Genomic DNA, 16,855 nt, shown 5'->3' on the forward strand with positions numbered 1-16,855 from the left:
AAAGAAAATTTTTGGTTGTAAACTTTTCCCCGTCCGTTAATAGAGCTTAATGCAGTTGTAGGGATGTTGTAAAGAACTTGTCTGCAAATGCGGGAATTTCGTAAAGAATCTCTAGTCTGGCAATTAAACCAATGTGTCTGGAATGTCAAACCATTCCCATTAAAAAACTCGAGCAGTCACTCAATCCAACAGTTCCCGCAATTTCCCAATCCGACAGCTTTCTAAATTACTCAATTGGACAGCTCACGCAAGCACTCAAGGAGACAGCATAGACAGGCAGGCATTCAATTACCACAACGATTCAACGGCAGAGAAGCGACAAAATGACAGTTCAACAGCACGAGCGACAAGACTATTTGGTATGTATCCTTTAATACTTACCATATATTGTTCATTTCGTTTCCATTATTGTTTCATGCGATATTGTACCATATCATATATGATCAATAAAGGTTACTGTCAACGCTATGGAGTTATAACAACAGAAAACAAACTACCAAATCTTCCATCGATAAATGTCAAATTTGATAAATTCAAAGGCATTAAGCTCTCAATCAACAAATTCCCTGCTATTATTCTTTCACGCTCCTTCTTTCTCCCATTATGCAAGAACTGAAAAACACATGAGAAATTCGGAATTACTTTTTGGAAATGGTTCATTCGTGAAACTTATTCACTGAAGACTTTAAAAATATACTTAGCCACTGGTCCGTGCATGAAGGATGAATGATGTGAAATGATTCTAAAATAAATTCGAAAATAATCTATCGATCAACAACCAGAATCCAACTGGTTCTCCCAACATGTACTTGGAACAAATTTGATAATCTTACCAAGTTGTAGTAACTGTTTGAACTCGTTTTATAATCAATATTCACCTAACTACCACCTGCAAAATAAAATGTAAAATAGTAATTTAAAAGCAAAATTTGCCTGAAGTAATGCAGAGGAAGTTACATTGCAATAATGCAACACTTATTCTTGACGGGATAGATTCTTTATCCGATTCCTTTTCAACATTAATTTTTATTACTAAGGAAGCAAACCTTTGGCAATCCAAGTGATTAATTCTGGCAAATTTCATTTTTTACTTACTTTTCTACACCGTTTCGTAAGCAGAAGTTAGATTAATTGATTACATGAACAATGCCATTATAATCTTTATCATCATCATCATTCATGGCAATAGTTTAAGTGTATGGCTACAAAGTGATAAGGATATTATATTTTTCCTTGCTGATTGTAAGAAGAATCATTCAGACCATATCGGCAAAGTGAACAGTAATATGCAAGTGTTCAAAGAAACCGACAAAATTCAGAAGATGCTTCATACCAATTTTTAGACATACAAAAAGAAAAAAAAATGTTTCGCTGACAACCTTCTCATTCTATCATCGCAATATTTTAAAATTAAGAGAGTTGAAAAATCATGAAATAAACAAAAATTGATTCTGGATACCTTTTTGAGGATACCTTTCTCCTGGATACCTTTTTTGGATATTCTGGACATCTTTCTTTGCCCATCATTTTAGTATGAGAAAATTTTTTTGATAGCCAAAGCGAAAGGTCAAAGATACGGTACCGTGAAAGATATGGCTCGAATTACCGATAGTTCACGGATTACCATATCGAAATACGACTGTTTTGATTAAAATACCCCATTTTATAGATCTATTACTTATTACGATTTGATGTCAACAAGCGGTGCAACAGAATTATCCTAATGACTTCAATATTCTCAGGCAACTAATTGTCTGTCAAATAAGTGAATTGAAACACGTACAATCAAAGAGGAAATGTTTGGAATATGTTGAAATGTTTAATCAGAAAAACTGGAAGACGCAAAACTTAAATTTTTTCCTCAATGAAGGAACGTAGGTTATCAAGAGGAAAGAAAAAGGGATGAAATATGAGCCAATTTAGAATATTTTGGCTATCAAAAAAAACGTGACTAAAAATAAAAAATAGGTCTACCGGTGTAGCGATAGTTCAGCTCGATTTGGTTTACTTTTTACCATTTTTTTGCCATTTAAAATTATACAAATCATATCGAAGTTTCTGGAATCTCTACTTTTTTCCCTCTTACCCGCAGTAAATAAAGAAACCGTTTAGTAGTACAAAAACGAAGTTGTGCTAAAATGAGATCGTACGGGCTAATTTACAGCTGATAAGGTTATTAATAATTACGCTTTACTTCCATACCCTTTAATTTATGTCGAGGTTTTTTGCGAACTATCAGTGCTAAAGGTTGTATATTCGTGACTATTTTGATGAGGAGTTCGTGAAGCTTTGAACTACTTAAATATCACTGATTACTTCAATATAGCACATGGCAAAACTTTTGAATACTGCGAAATTCAACAGAAATCAAAGTTTGGAACGAAATTATCGAATATTCTGACTAACCAGGCAAGTTTATTGAAAAACGAGAAATAAAAACCATCAAGGTGAAGAAGAAATTATGGATACTGATTCTAATCTTTATGATTTTCATATATAAAGTCTTTTCCAAATATTTATTTATGACCGAGACGGCAATACTTTGACGCATGGCATTGGATGGATTGCCCTTACCCAATATAAAATACGGATAGTGATAAGAATACAACTACATCCGATGCTTACAGAAGCTTTAAAATCATTATTGCAAGAATTTTTTAAGAATATTTCACACAAATCTTTCCATCCAAGCATTTCTGACTGATTAACAAAATAAGATACTAACTTTTGTGTATATTCAGGTGAGGGAAATTCAAGTGACTGTATGGATGACCCATTCAAACAAAACTTTGCCAATCGAAAGACAAAATTCATTCATGAACAGATATTGCAAAGGATGTGGATGTGATACTCACTCGAGTGACCCTGTATCCAATGATAGCATTATTCCATTCAAATATACCATAATAATAAGTAGCTCAATAACAGTGTTTAGATTACGTGATTAGCCTCAATGTTTCCGTGGGTTGCAAAGCAGCAAAGATGTAAATTCTAAAGAATAGAAACACAAAAAGTATTTTGATAGTCTTTTGAAAACATCCAAAAATTGAAGTTTGTAGAGAACCGACAAAAAATTGCAATTAAAGATTGGAGATCCTACTCATACGACAACAAGGACATAAAACATTTTTTTGCGTTGTTATAAAAGTATATACTTTTGCATTCAGTTTAAATAAGGATTATCAAGTCCCTTAAAAATACCATTTCTGAAGATATTACGAGTGAGGTAATCAAAAACAGCCGGATGACTACTCAGTCCATTGAACACTATTCTTTGTCTACTGGTAAACGAAGATCGAAGCATGAACATCAACTGTTGATGAAACAAATCAAATGGGCAACCATATTCTGTTGCCAAACGCACCTGTAGGATAATCAGTCGTTTCAGTAACAACATTTTAAAAAATTAAGAAGTCATAAATGCGGACAACATTAATTATTAATTAAGAAATATGTGAACTGAGATAAACCAAATAAACATAGATGAACGTATACGTTGAATGACTTCACTGACCACAAGAATATGCAAAAGATGCAATAAAAAAAGAAAAACAATCATACCCAATCCGCAACACATTGCTTCGGAGTAGAAGTGTAACCAGCGAACATAGCTGGGTTTTCTAACAAACCATTTGCCGACATTACACCTGCAAAATGACCATTACGACACACTGGATTTTGGTCTTCCTATTACAATTTTCTTGGCATGATGTTAGGGGCAAAAAGTTTACAGAACTCAGAAAAATAAATTGTTGTTTGTGGAAATATGTTAAATTTATATAAAAAAGAGAGTTAGACGACGCAACATGATACACTTTCCAGATTATTAATAGGACTTCATCAAGCAGTCAATGCAAAAAAAAAGACATTAAAGAGATTGAAATTACTGCACAAAAGCACAAAGGTGAATTGCATTTACAATAAATTTGAAGTAAAGAAGTAAACTTCGAGTCGTCTTTGAATTATTTCGACATTTAAGAACTGCAAAACATAGAATGAATGGTTTGATGTAAAACAACCATTCTCGTGAATTGTTTTCCAACTTAGGCAAATTGTTCCTCTGATTATATTTATGGAAATTGTTATAAACACTAACCATCAACTCCCGTATATTTTACAACTTGTAGTGCTTGTTCATAGCTTTTGATATTTCCATTAGCAATTACTGGGATTGATAGACTTGATTTGATCAACTTGATCATTTCATAATCTGCAGGTTCCGATCGTTGTTCAGGTGTGCGCCCGTGCACTGTTATAAATGAAACACCGGCTTTTTCTGCTTGACGACAAGTTTCTAAAGTCAACTGGCGATTTGTTTTTAGTCGAATTTTGATAGAGACCTGAAATATGCAACACGTCAACCTGTACAATAGAGTCATTACTATTAGTTATGAATTCCCAGTAGATCAACATTACAGTGAAATCTGGTTTTGAAATCCGTCGACGTGCAGTTGCAACGATATCAGCGATTCGTTCGGGATCTACTAATAAACTTGAACCATATCCTTCTTTCATAACATCTCGTTGTGGGCAACCGCAGTTCAGATCAATACCCCGAGAATACCTGAATGAGTATTATATTAATAGCAATATCATCTTGTGTTGCTTCGTTTAACCAAATTGGTCATATCAAAAGCCTATAGGTTCCGTTGTTCGTTATAAAAATATTGTTATAAATGAAACATTGTTATAAATGGTGTAATGTTATAAATGAATCGTCTAGCCAAAGCGTACTTTCAAAATGAGAATATGACGTAATACCTGCTTATAAACATCGCTGCTGTGAAAAACTCCTCTGGATTATTGGTAGCAAACTGCACAATAGTTGGATTGTCACCTGCATAAAATAACCTATAAAGTAACTCACTGAGTTAACCTTAGATCAGCAATCTGAACTCAGAAATCACCAAAAAATATTAAAAAAAGATCCGAGTAAAAAATAGTAAATAGTAACAGTAAATAATATAGCAGCGTAAAACCGAGCAATGTTAACATCAATTTGCAATCGCTTACTTGCTTCAATACAAAATGTTCAAGTATTTCACATTTCTTATAAACTGAAAGGTTGTTTCTAAATTATCGAAAAGACTGAAATAGAATATTACTGCTGTCACAACGAACCTGGACAAGTACTGAATTCGGCAGATCGACATTGTTCCGAGGCAATAAAATGTTTCGCATAGATCATGGGTGTGAATGCAACATCCACTGCATACAATCGAACTAACATTCGAAATGGCAACCTAAACAAAAGTAAACTGCTTCTTATACAACAAATAATACTTTACGATTTCTTGTGACTAATCCTATTCACCGCTGCACTTATTTCATTTTTCATTTGGCTTTTTAATCTGATTTCTTCAATCATTCAACAGCTAGGATCCGATATAGATAGGGACCGTATATTCATCTCACTCAAAATTTGAATTTCCTAAACTGAAAATAATTCGGCTTTAACAATCTAATCTTTTCCGTAATTCATCTCGGCTAAGTATACAGATTTCGTCTGTCTTTAATACCAGGTTTGACATATTTCAACTCTTGCGATGCTTAAGGCATCATTTTACACATAACGTATTCACCAGCGCAGCAGACGTTTCACATTCTTCTAGGAAAGTGATAATGTAATCAATATGAAAGATGATAACAATCAGCAGAAAGACAAGAGACAACATACTCAGCACAGAATTGATGGAGAAATTAGAATGAATGTAAATTTACAAGTATATGTACCTGTAGATTTACATTAATCAGGGAATTGAGAACATATGTCAAGGGGAATAAAGAGCTTACTTCGAATATCGCACCATCGGTGCAGCGACAAATACAGGTATGTCACCATCGACATGTGTGTCTTTGGTGATATCCTTCCCTTCAACACTTTTTCCACTTAACAAATCGTACAATCGACCTTTCATCACTAAAATCACAGAATAATCTGTATGATAAAAGTATACCAAAGCAATCAGCAACTCAATAGCAATTATCAAATCATTTCGGAATCTATTACATCTAGCAGTCAGACATTCAAGATCCAAGCTATTTTCAAATTAATTTATTGTCCTGTAATTTTGCTTGACATTTACAGTGACAGTTTGATCGCTACACCGAAAATTTGATCCTTAAACCAAGGGTTTGATTTTTACATCGGTAGTTTGACATCTAAAGCAACAGCTTGATATCTAACGCTTGATCTCACAAACAACAACTTCATCTCTATATTGATAGTTTGTTTCTTTACAGTAACGGCTTGATTTTTATACCAATAATTGGTCTCCCTATCAATAGCTCAATCTCGATAAAAGAAGACAATTTGAATCAAACATAAAAAGTGGGTAGTATCAAGAGTTCCTCTCACCAATTCGAAGGTGAACTGCACCGGAATGCTGAATTTCCAGGGATTCCTAACATCCATGTTTTCATCCAACTAGAGGTATTAAGATTCTAACCAGTTTAAATACCTCAGCACCCATAACTAGTCAATTCCCGGTATGCTGGTATCGAGAATTTTGTCAGTTTGTAAAATGCCGAGGAACGATATTTTTCGTTACGTCTTCATCAAGATGATACAGGTTGTGACCGACTATGATATTGCAGTAAATCACTCTGCTACACGCAGAATTCAGGAAGTTCTGGGAGGAGTCGGAGTGTTGCGACGTGTGGGTTTGTAACATTTCTTCGTTGATGCGTGTCTTTTATTGCCCTGTAATACTCGGCATATTGTTATCTCATCGTTAACTTATATAAAATTATGTATAGCAGAATAAGATGAACGCCAATGAGGATAACGATAGCGACAAGATGCCATTAGCGGAATCACCGGCGAGTTTGATGGAAACAGAAATGATTGCAGTGAAGGATGAACCTGAAACGATTGGAAATGAAGCTATGGGTATGGAAGGGCGCCGTGATATCGATTCTTTGGAAACCGATGAGAATGTAGGAGATTTAGTTGAAACACCTACCTCAAGTATGTTCCTTTTTTCCCTTTTTTTTTTTTGTTCACTGTGGATGTATGTGTTCAGGTTCTTCGTTCTACGGGAAGTTTAGGATTAAAAATTCAATGTTGCTTGGTACGATTCACATTATCATTTACATCACAACTTACTGTGGGGAACAATGAGTAAATGAGATTACGAACACTGTCACAGCAGGATGAGTGATTTAATAAAAACTTCGCTTCCTTTCCCTGCGAAAGTAGAAGTATAAAATGTTCAGAGAGCAGTACAAATCTCTTCAAATAGTTGTATGCGTATAGAGCAGTATTCCCAGCATCATAACTTAATTGATGTTGAAGCTGTAGTTCTGACTGCTTTTAGTTTATTCTGCTTAGCTAGAAAATAATGGTTGAATTAAATTGCATTCATTTCGATATTCAGATAGTAACTTCAGTGTGGAATCACAATTCGAGAAGGATTCTTTCAAGCGTTTTGAAATGTTGCTAAAGAAAACTGAGAATTTTTCACACTGTTTGAGTGCAGGAGATGTTGAAAGTGTTGATGGTAAAACTTAATTATAATTCGGTTACATTTGTGATTTGTAATTATTGTGCACTTCTTTTTGCGTTTAATGTAGATAATACGTCATCGCAAAGTGAAGTAAAGCAATTTTGCATTTTGTTTAAAGTTATTTCCAGTAAGATTGCTGAAAATAAGGGGATTTTCTTCCATTCGTTCCTAACATTCGAAAAAAGAGCAGTAATTATGTTTTTATTAAAGTGAATTATGAACATTGCAATAGGCTCATCAAACTGTGTGGGAGCCAAAGGACGTCCTCGGAATCAATCTGAAGGAGATCACCGTCACCGCAAAACAGAAAAGGAAGAGGATGAAGAGTTGATAAACCAGGTGAAAAAGAGCGAAACACTGATTCGGTCCGTATGAATTCCCTTTATTTTGTGCGCAAATTGAATTCATTAGCTTATTCTATTTGTTTAAATTATATACTAACATTTATAAGCTACATAGTAAATACTAACTACTGTTGCTTGCAGATTTGAAAAAACGCCATTTTATATAGAAAATGGTGAAATGCGCGACTATCAGATACGAGGGCTTAATTGGCTTATTTCGTTGCAACATAACGGTATTAATGGGATCCTCGCTGATGAAATGGTATATTAAGTTATCTAAGCTTACCTTATAGGATAAAGTTTGTTTCCCCCATATTTTTTAACTGATATATCCAGTAAGTGTCAAAACATATAACCTTTTCATATGCATTCCTTAGGGTTTGGGTAAAACATTACAAACGGTTGCTGTGATAGGCTTTATGAAGCATTACAAAAATGCGTCTGGACCACACTTAGTTATCGCTCCTAAGTCAACGCTACAGAACTGGATCAATGAATTTGGAAAATGGTGTCCTTCATTGAAAGCCATCGCACTTATCGGTATAGCCGAAGCACGAGTAAGACTTTCTTTCTTCAATGTCATATTACCTACTTTTTACCTTAAGTTTGTGCATTTCCTCAGCCCTATTTTTCTTATATCATTTTCATAATGCGCAAATATTTCCCGTCTCATGCTATTTCATTAATATATTGCTTTTATTCGATTTCGTTTTATGCTAGAATATTACAATTTTTTAGGCAGATTTAATACGTAATGAAATTTTACCTGGAAAATGGGATGTTTTGGTAACATCGTATGAGATGGTTTTAAAGGAGAAATCATTATTGAGAAAATATGCTTGGCAATATCTTGTTATTGACGAAGCACATCGTATAAAAAATGAGCATTCGAAGGTGATACTATATTCCGGCCTATTTTTCTATCTTATCATCGATAAGAATTTTGCTTTCCTTTTGTGTGCATTGTGTATTTTTAATATCCAGGACAATTCAATTAGTAGCTTACTTTTAGCACTGTTATTTTCGTAGGGGAATGAGGTGTCTAAGGGATTCTGGATACAGTTGTGTATTTCAAAATTGTATATTTCAGCTATCAGAGATTGTCCGTGAATTCAAATCAAGACATCGTTTGCTAATCACGGGAACACCTTTGCAAAATAATTTGCATGAGTTATGGGCATTACTTAATTTCTTGTTACCGGATATGTTCGCACTTGCATCTGATTTCGATTCTTGGTTTACAACGAATGATATGATGGGCAACCAGGATCTCGTTGCACGTTTACATAAGGTAAATCCGGTTTTTCTTTTTTTATTTCATTGTCACATTTTGTGCCTTGCTTTAATTTTTCATCCTTGAATATATGCTTTTCACTGTTTTTTAGTGGTTCCGTTCTTTATAATAAATTTCAAATTTTGGATTTTCTTTTAGAAGGAGCATCGTAAAAAACTTCATCATAAAAAAGAATTTGGTATGAAGTATTTTTATTCAGGTTTTAAAGCCGTTTTTATTACGACGTTTAAAATCGGATGTCGAAAAGTCTCTTCTTCCAAAGAAGGAAGTTAAGATCTACGTGGGTTTGTCGAAGATGCAAAGAGAATGGTAATCTTTTGATTTTCTAACGAAAGTTACTGTAAACTATTGGGTGGTGTGGAGCGTGTGATAATATAGTTATCGTCTTTATTATGTTCAAGTGCTTATCTGATGTAATAATGGAAATTTTGTTGAAAAATATCGAAATGATTGAGAATGTTTGAATTTGCTGTAGGAAATTCTCATGTTTTATTTCTGAAGTTTTTATTTATAGGTACACCAAGATCTTAATGAAAGATATCGATGTCGTTAATGGTGCTGGCAAATTGGAAAAGGTTAGTTATTTTTCGGAAACCAAACTAGTTCAACATGGTGGATTTATTTATTTCGGAATGTTCAATTTAAAGTGAGTTAATGGAAACTTGGAAGGTGCCATACGAGTTGTCAACTCCTCCACTTAAGCGTAATATTCACAAGTAGTTATTTAAGAATCGTCTTAAATCTGAAATACTGGGATATTTTTGCCTGTGGTGAGCAAAGGCTGAAAATTTCAAACGAATTTGTGCACTGTTGCCTCAAAAGGAGTATAATTGTTTTGAAGGCACGAATAATGAACATATTGATGCACTTGCGAAAATGTTGTAATCACCCATATTTGTTCGATGGTGCTGAACCGGGTCCACCATATACTACAGATCAGCATCTTGTTGACAACTCTGGGAAAATGGTTCTTCTGGATAAGCTACTGGTGAAACTGAAAGAACAAGGTTAGAAGTTCTGTTTGTTTTACGATACGTTGAATTAAAATTGGTGTGAATTAGTTGTCTTTAACATGTAAGCACTAACCAACATTTTACCAGTAATTCTGATGTTTCTAGTTGAAATTTTTCAGGATCTCGCGTCTTGATATTTTCATCGATGTCTCGAATGTTGGATTTATTAGAAGATTATTGCTGGTGGCGTAGTTATCGTTACTGTCGCTTAGATGGACAAACCGTTCATGATGAACGTCAAAAATCTATTGATGAGTTTAACAAGCCGGATTCAGACAAGTTCATTTTTATGCTTACAACACGCGCAGGTGGCCTTGGAATTAATCTTACTGCTGCGGATGTTGTTATCATTTACGATAGTGACTGGAATCCACAAGTAGATTTACAAGCGATGGTTGGTGCTTTCTATGATTTAAAAATCTCAAATGCATTGTCTTCATATCACGAATTGTTCTTACTTCACATGACGAAATTACTATTTCTATGTTTCGTTTATATTTATCATTAATAATCTGTCGTTTTATAAGATTAACAGCTGGTCTACTAGCCACTACTTTTTTCATTTGTTTTCTTGTTTAGTGAAATTTGAAAAACTTGCGCCACCGTTTTATCAGACTCAAGATTTAGGATCGGGCGCATCGTATTGGACAAAAGAAACAAGTTCGCGTTTTCCGATTTATAACAGATAACACTGTGGATGAAAGGATCATTGAGCGAGCTGAAATGAAACTTCATCTTGATTCAATCGTCATACAACAGGTATTAAATGATGTTGTCCGGGTCTGTTTGGTCTTTGCGCACTAATGAAGCGTATGATGTTGATTTGGAAAGTGGTGATATATCAATCCTGTGTTTTTGTGTTTTTGTGCATGTTGTCTTGTATCACTTTTATTTCCAAACCGTTGGACGGTACAGAATTTGAAACTCCTAAATCGTTGGTCTTTTGAAACTTATATCATTTTTTGTCTTTTTTGTTTTGCTTGGATTGGAGTGTTTTGTATTTTGCACTCGTTATCGACGTCAGTCCTGCCAGTGGTAAAATACATAACGTTTAGAAAATTCCATTTTTTTACAAAGGCATTTGCGCTCTACTGTTAAAGCAACCATCACTGGAAATTGGAATTGGTTGGATATTGTGTTCCGTTTGTTCTTTTACTATTTTCTTTTGATTTTTTTTAGGGACGATTGACCGATTCCCAGAAAGCTTTGGGTAAAGAAGACATGCTGGATATGATTAGACATGGTGCTGACCAAGTCTTTGCTTCTAAAGATAGTACAGTTACAGATGAAGATATAGATACTATTTTGGAAAAAGCAGAGCAGAAAACGGAGGTAAGTCACCGGTAATCGTGCCATAATTTTTAGTATTTTTCTATATCTCAAATCTCTCAAAAAACCCAATTTTTTAATAATCGTTTTGCATGCAGGCGCTGAATAAGAAAATTGCTTCATTGGGAGAGACATCGCTTCGAAATTTCGCGTTGGATGCACCATCTTTCGACGCTGATAGTAACTACACAGTTTATAAGTTTGAAGGAGAAGACTATCGTGAGAAACAGAAAAATGCTGGGGGAATTGGCTATTGGATTGAGCCACCAAAACGAGAACGGAAAGCAAATTATCAAGTTGACGCTTATTTTAGGTCGTTTTTTAAATAATTTTTTCATTTATGTTTATAAATATAACCGTTTATCTGACTTTATACAGACTACTATCCTACGTGATTTTAATTTTCGCAGTTTTACCAATTCAGATACACTATTCACTACTACATTACGTTCGGTGAATTTCAAATTGGCTCTATAGTTCATTATTCAACACAAGGATATTTTTATACCGCTTTTGTTTGTTTTAAATCCTACGTTTTTGTTTACTGTCGCATTATTTATAGAGAGGCGATGCGGGGAGGACATGCAGAGCCAAAAGCACCAAAAGCGCCAAGGCCACCAAAACAGCCTAATGTTCAAGATTTTCAATTCTATCCAAAACGATTGTTCGAATTACTAGAAAAGGAAGTTTATCTTCATCGGAAAACGATCGGATACAGAGTATGTTCAAAAAATTGTTCCAGTTTTTTCTGCTAGCTTTTCTCGATGTTGCATATGGGAGTTGTTAGCCATTAGTTTTAAAGAAATTTTCAAAATAAAAGTAGCCCATTGTCAAGTCCTCAAATCCTCATTACAATGTAGACTTTAAAGCTAGGAAATGTTGAGAGTAGTGTTCATTGAAATAATGAAAACTTTAGTCTTTAAATGACCAATATCGTGGATCAAACTTCGTGGCAACGAATGAGACTTCAAGTCTTCCTTGTTTTTATTAACTGCGTATTAATACGTACACTTTGATATGGTTTCAGCTTTTTGCTGCTGAACAGCATAATTTCGCGGATTTTTCTGTGCATCAGGTTGAGCTCTTACAAAAATGGTTTTCTGAGATTGTTGAATTTGAAACCGAACAATGGCGTACCTATGCTTATTTTGGTTTTTAGGCACAAAGACCATCAGATCTCCCTGCTAAAGAAGCAGAAAGAAAACAAAAAGAAGAGCAGAAAAAGATTGACAGCGCTGTGCCACTAACTGAAGAAGAGCAAAATGAAAAGATCCAGCTGCTCACACAAGTAATTTTAAAGTTATCACTTATGGAAAGAAAATGCACTGGAAGTAAATCTCGGGTTACTACTAGTATCTCTAGGGGCAAAGCAATTGGAGTCGTCGAGAGTTTCAGCAGTTTATCAAAGCGAACGAGAAATATGGAAGACATGATTTGGAAAATATTGCGAAGGAAATTGACACAAAATCTACAACTGAGGTTTTTCTTTTTTTTTTGTTAGTTAAACATTCAGCCAAAGTAAAGCTCCGTATTATCCTTCTATCACCAGGTTCTTTTGTTTTGGTATTCCATCGATAATGATTAAAATTAGAAAATTCCATTATTACTTCCCTCTTTTAAGGTTGAAGAATATGCAAAGTTGTTTTGGGAACGCCTAGAGGAACTATCCGATCACGAAAGAATTTTAGCTACAATCGAAAAGGTTTATCAATTGCTGCTAGTACAGTGTTTTTAAAATCATGAATTTCTAGCGAAAATTTCAAATTCCGTCAAATATTCTTGCGTTTGTATACTGATTCTGAAGTCGTTATTTTGAATCTGATATTGTTTGAAATCGTTAATCCAAGAGACTTTGTTTTAGGGTGAAGCTCGCATACAACGTCGGCAGAGTGTTAAAAAGGCACTGGATGAAAAAATAGCAAAGTACAAGGCCCCATTTCATCAACTGCGAATTCAATACGGAACGAATAAAGGCAAAAATTACACAGAAGAGGAGGATCGGTAAGGACCGCTTGCACATTTTTATATTTGGTCAATTGATATAATACGTCAAGTAAATTATCGAAATCTAAAGCTTCCTCTTAAAGGTTTATGGTCTGTCAACTGCATAAGCTTGGATTTGATAAGGACAATGTTTATGAGGAGCTGCGGCAAGCGGTTCGCTCTGCACCACAGTTTCGATTCGATTGGTTTATTAAATCTCGCACATCAACGGTTGGGATTTTCACGAGTTTCTCATTTTCCGAAGACTTCATTAATGAATCAGTGCCCGTTTCGCTGTTTCCATTCACACTTTCTCTGAGCTCTGAACTATTCTTCAGGAGCTTCAACGTCGCTGTAACACACTGATTTCACTGATTGAAAAAGAAATGGGTGAGGTAGAAGTGAAACGGAAGCATGGTCAAAAGTCATCAAATACTCTTACAACTAATACTAACGACCCGAAAATTACACCAGTCACTAAGGTAACTTCCTGATATCTATTAAGTCAGTTGCTGGTAGTAGTCTAAATCAAGGATTTAACGAATAAGTATATCCTTTTGTCGTGTAGTAAAGGCGAATGGTACTCCAGTATTATATCGCCCATTACTACAGTTCCAGAGTGCGGGACGCTGTCAATTTCGCATAAAGTGATATCATACGCCAAGTATTCTAACCCAATGCTTCGTTTTAGTCTGGTCAGAAACGCAAAAATGAACAATCTACATCTAAGGGATCCAGCTCTAAACGTCAGAAATAGTATTGGTCTTATGAATTGTCGCGATGTTTACCTCGGATAAAACCCTTCATCATACTGTTTGTATTTACAACCCGTGTAAGTTTTTCATTCTCATCAGCATTAAAAACTGATTTGTTTTTAATGCTGATGAGAATCGTTTTCAGAAATTGTTGGGCTGAAATGGGACTAAACTCATTTGTCTTGGCCGATTTAATGAACACATTCCTTTGCTGTTATGACAAAAATTTTGATGAGTGATTCTATCCTTGTTATTGTTTGCTTATCCTTGACAATTTATCCGTCCGTAGTACCTGTACATCAACCTGTAATGTATCATAAAACTTGAATACATAGTTTCTTGACACATCAGTAATCGACATCCTTCCTGCCATCGTAACCACCGTTACAATAACGATGATAGCCATGCAAACCGAAGCTTACCAGGCAATATGGATATTAAATGTCTAGCTTGTAAATTATTAACTGGAATATGGAGAGAATTAACTTGGAACCACCATGACATGCACTAGACGTGGCTGGCATTTCCCTCCTAAATTAGGTCATGGTGATTATTCTATTCTATTGTACTCGTAAGTTGCATAGAGGAACGGCTTTTGATATCCGGTTCTCTTGCACCGTTTAGGTGGGATGACTTCCAAATTAACGGTTCAGTTACTGCAGAGATGCAAATGCTTTACGAGAATAATCAAATTTTAACCGGGCATCTTAATGATTCTGTTATCATATCAACTCATGGACAACACATTCAACTCGGAGTAAAACCTCAAAGCCAAGAATGACAGCGTGGTCGACGCTCTGTGTGACTACCCTGGAAAAAAAAACATGTTGGTCCAAAGCAAAAGAATTTTCTAACAAATGAAAGGATTTAAGTATGACCTTCCTCATGTAGAGGAAACTCAGATCAAAAGAGGCAGCATGACTCATGAAGCTTGTGGCCCTTAAGAGGGCCGTTGGGTTATGGGACCAACGTCATGGACGTAAAGGTCTAAGACGTTTTTTTCGGCCTCGAAACCTTTGGCTTCGGTTTGTCTGTCTTCAGTTTTCGCTTCAGCGACTTCTTCGCAGCTGCAACTTTTGTCATTTGTGGCTTCTTGGAAGAAGCAGAGGCAACCTTGCTCTCCTTCTCTTGCTTCGATTTCATCCTCTTTTGCTTATCCGACCTCTTCTTCACCGCAATTTCAACTTTGGTACCGAGCCTGAAGGAACCGTTCACACCAGCACCCTTTGCAAGCGTAAACTTCCCCGATGCAATACCTTTCTTGATAGCCTGTCGAAGTTGGAAATGCACACGTTTACCGTTGCCTCCCAACTGGTAATGAGTAGAGATATATTTCAGGATTGCTACACGGCTTGAGCCTTTTCGATCTTTCAAAACAGTGATCGCCTCCTTTACCATTTGAGAATAGCTAGGATGGCTCTTCGTTGTCTTTGTCCCTTGTCGCTTGGAACGTGCTTTAGGAGTTCCTTGAGCTCTCGATTGATTTTTTGGAGACCTCGCAGCTGAGCTCAATCGAGGGGGTGAAGGCAATTCAACAGCCGATGCCTCCATTATCGATAGCAGAACTACACTCTGTGGAACTAACAATGTGATAACATTGAGGAGGACGATTGCCTTTATATATTACTCCACTTTCCCGCCAAAATCCCAGAAACTGGCGGGAGCTTACAAATTAAACCGTGTGGTCTCGAGTGGAATATTTTTTCAAGATGCCTTTGTCAGGGGCGTGTCTTCTTCATGCAGGATAAGTGTCCCTGTATAGAATACGTGTTCTCCGTATACGATAGGGTCCCCAGTGTACGACACGTGTCTCGGATGACGCAAGACTTTCCAAAACTGTCTCCACTGTATTAAAATTACAGAGAAAGAACCGTAATGTGGCAACATAACTATACCACATATGATAATGCATGCCTCAGGTATGCTACATATGATCCATAATTTCACATGCAACCCACAACAAGCGCACACAGTGGCTAGGACATTAATTTGTTCATAGATTTGAATAGTTGTAAGTTCTTACCCCCTACAAAAAATACCGTAGGAAAAGTGGAGATACAAATTTTGAGTAGTATTAAAGCGATAATTTTAGATTGTCTAACATTAGCTAATGAGACTTTTTCTCGAATTCAGTAATTCTTCAAAAAGCAATTCTTTCGAAAAAAAATTAGAAATTTTGTAACTTTTTCGTGAAATCTCCAAAAGGAGGGAAGACTTCTGGGAATTGCAAATATTTAACTCATTTCTAAAATATTTTTTAATTTACTTCTTCCGAAAGACTCCAATTTATTGTAAAAGATCCCTCGAATCTTCACGATTATGTTCCATTCAAATCAATATGAAAAGAAATAATAATAATAAATTAATAATAATAATAGTGATAATAATAATAGTAATAATAATAATAACAATAATAATGATAACAGTAACAATAATTAATAATAATAATGACAATAGTAATAATGAATAATAATAACAATAATAACAATAATAATAATTATTATTATTACTACTATTATTATTATTATTATTACTATTATTATTATTATTATTATTATTATTATTATTATTATTATTATTATTATTATTATTATTATTATTATTATTATTATTATTATTATTATTATTA

General features: G+C 35.0%; 4 protein-coding genes across 4 annotated transcripts; 1 reads left to right on the forward strand and 3 right to left on the reverse strand.

Annotated features, from left to right (window-relative positions):
• Positions 1-288: 288 nt before the first annotated feature.
• Positions 289-1,524, reverse strand: LOAG_06684 (hypothetical protein; the record flags this gene model as incomplete). The annotated part of the gene is made up of 5 exons (XM_003142220.1): positions 289-368; positions 495-612; positions 685-742; positions 879-889; positions 1,489-1,524. The coding sequence occupies 5 exons, from the start codon at positions 1,522-1,524 to the stop codon at positions 289-291; spliced, it is 303 nt and encodes a 100-aa protein (XP_003142268.1).
• Positions 1,525-3,061: 1,537 nt separating this feature from the next.
• Positions 3,062-5,918, reverse strand: LOAG_06685 (tRNA-dihydrouridine synthase 4; the record flags this gene model as incomplete). Its single annotated transcript, XM_003142221.2, has 7 exons — positions 3,062-3,364; positions 3,562-3,647; positions 4,097-4,340; positions 4,417-4,564; positions 4,762-4,837; positions 5,122-5,243; positions 5,794-5,918. The coding sequence occupies 7 exons, from the start codon at positions 5,916-5,918 to the stop codon at positions 3,164-3,166; spliced, it is 1,002 nt and encodes a 333-aa protein (XP_003142269.1). The 3' UTR covers positions 3,062-3,163.
• A 606-nt stretch (positions 5,919-6,524) lies between these two features.
• LOAG_06686 (transcription activator) lies at positions 6,525-14,566 on the forward strand (the record flags this gene model as incomplete). The annotated part of the gene is made up of 23 exons (XM_020447212.1): positions 6,525-6,659; positions 6,760-6,970; positions 7,380-7,502; positions 7,741-7,873; positions 7,994-8,114; positions 8,230-8,409; positions 8,591-8,746; positions 8,943-9,143; positions 9,346-9,455; positions 9,661-9,721; positions 9,988-10,153; positions 10,279-10,553; positions 10,787-10,918; positions 11,339-11,491; positions 11,587-11,801; positions 12,051-12,207; positions 12,648-12,776; positions 12,851-12,967; positions 13,110-13,190; positions 13,350-13,489; positions 13,576-13,702; positions 13,810-13,953; positions 14,163-14,566. The coding sequence occupies 23 exons, from the start codon at positions 6,525-6,527 to the stop codon at positions 14,226-14,228; spliced, it is 3,333 nt and encodes a 1,110-aa protein (XP_020302535.1). The 3' UTR covers positions 14,229-14,566.
• A 647-nt stretch (positions 14,567-15,213) lies between these two features.
• Positions 15,214-15,777, reverse strand: LOAG_06687 (linker histone H1 and H5 family protein; the record flags this gene model as incomplete). Its single annotated transcript, XM_003142223.2, has 1 exon — positions 15,214-15,777. One exon carries the CDS (start codon positions 15,775-15,777, stop codon positions 15,214-15,216), a length of 564 nt encoding a protein of 187 aa, XP_003142271.2.
• Between the last annotated feature and the right edge of the window lie 1,078 nt (positions 15,778-16,855).

Source organism: Loa loa, assembly GCF_000183805.2.
Source record: "Loa loa unplaced genomic scaffold supercont3.13, whole genome shotgun sequence".
In the NCBI taxonomy this organism is placed as follows: domain Eukaryota; kingdom Metazoa; phylum Nematoda; class Chromadorea; order Rhabditida; family Onchocercidae; genus Loa; species Loa loa.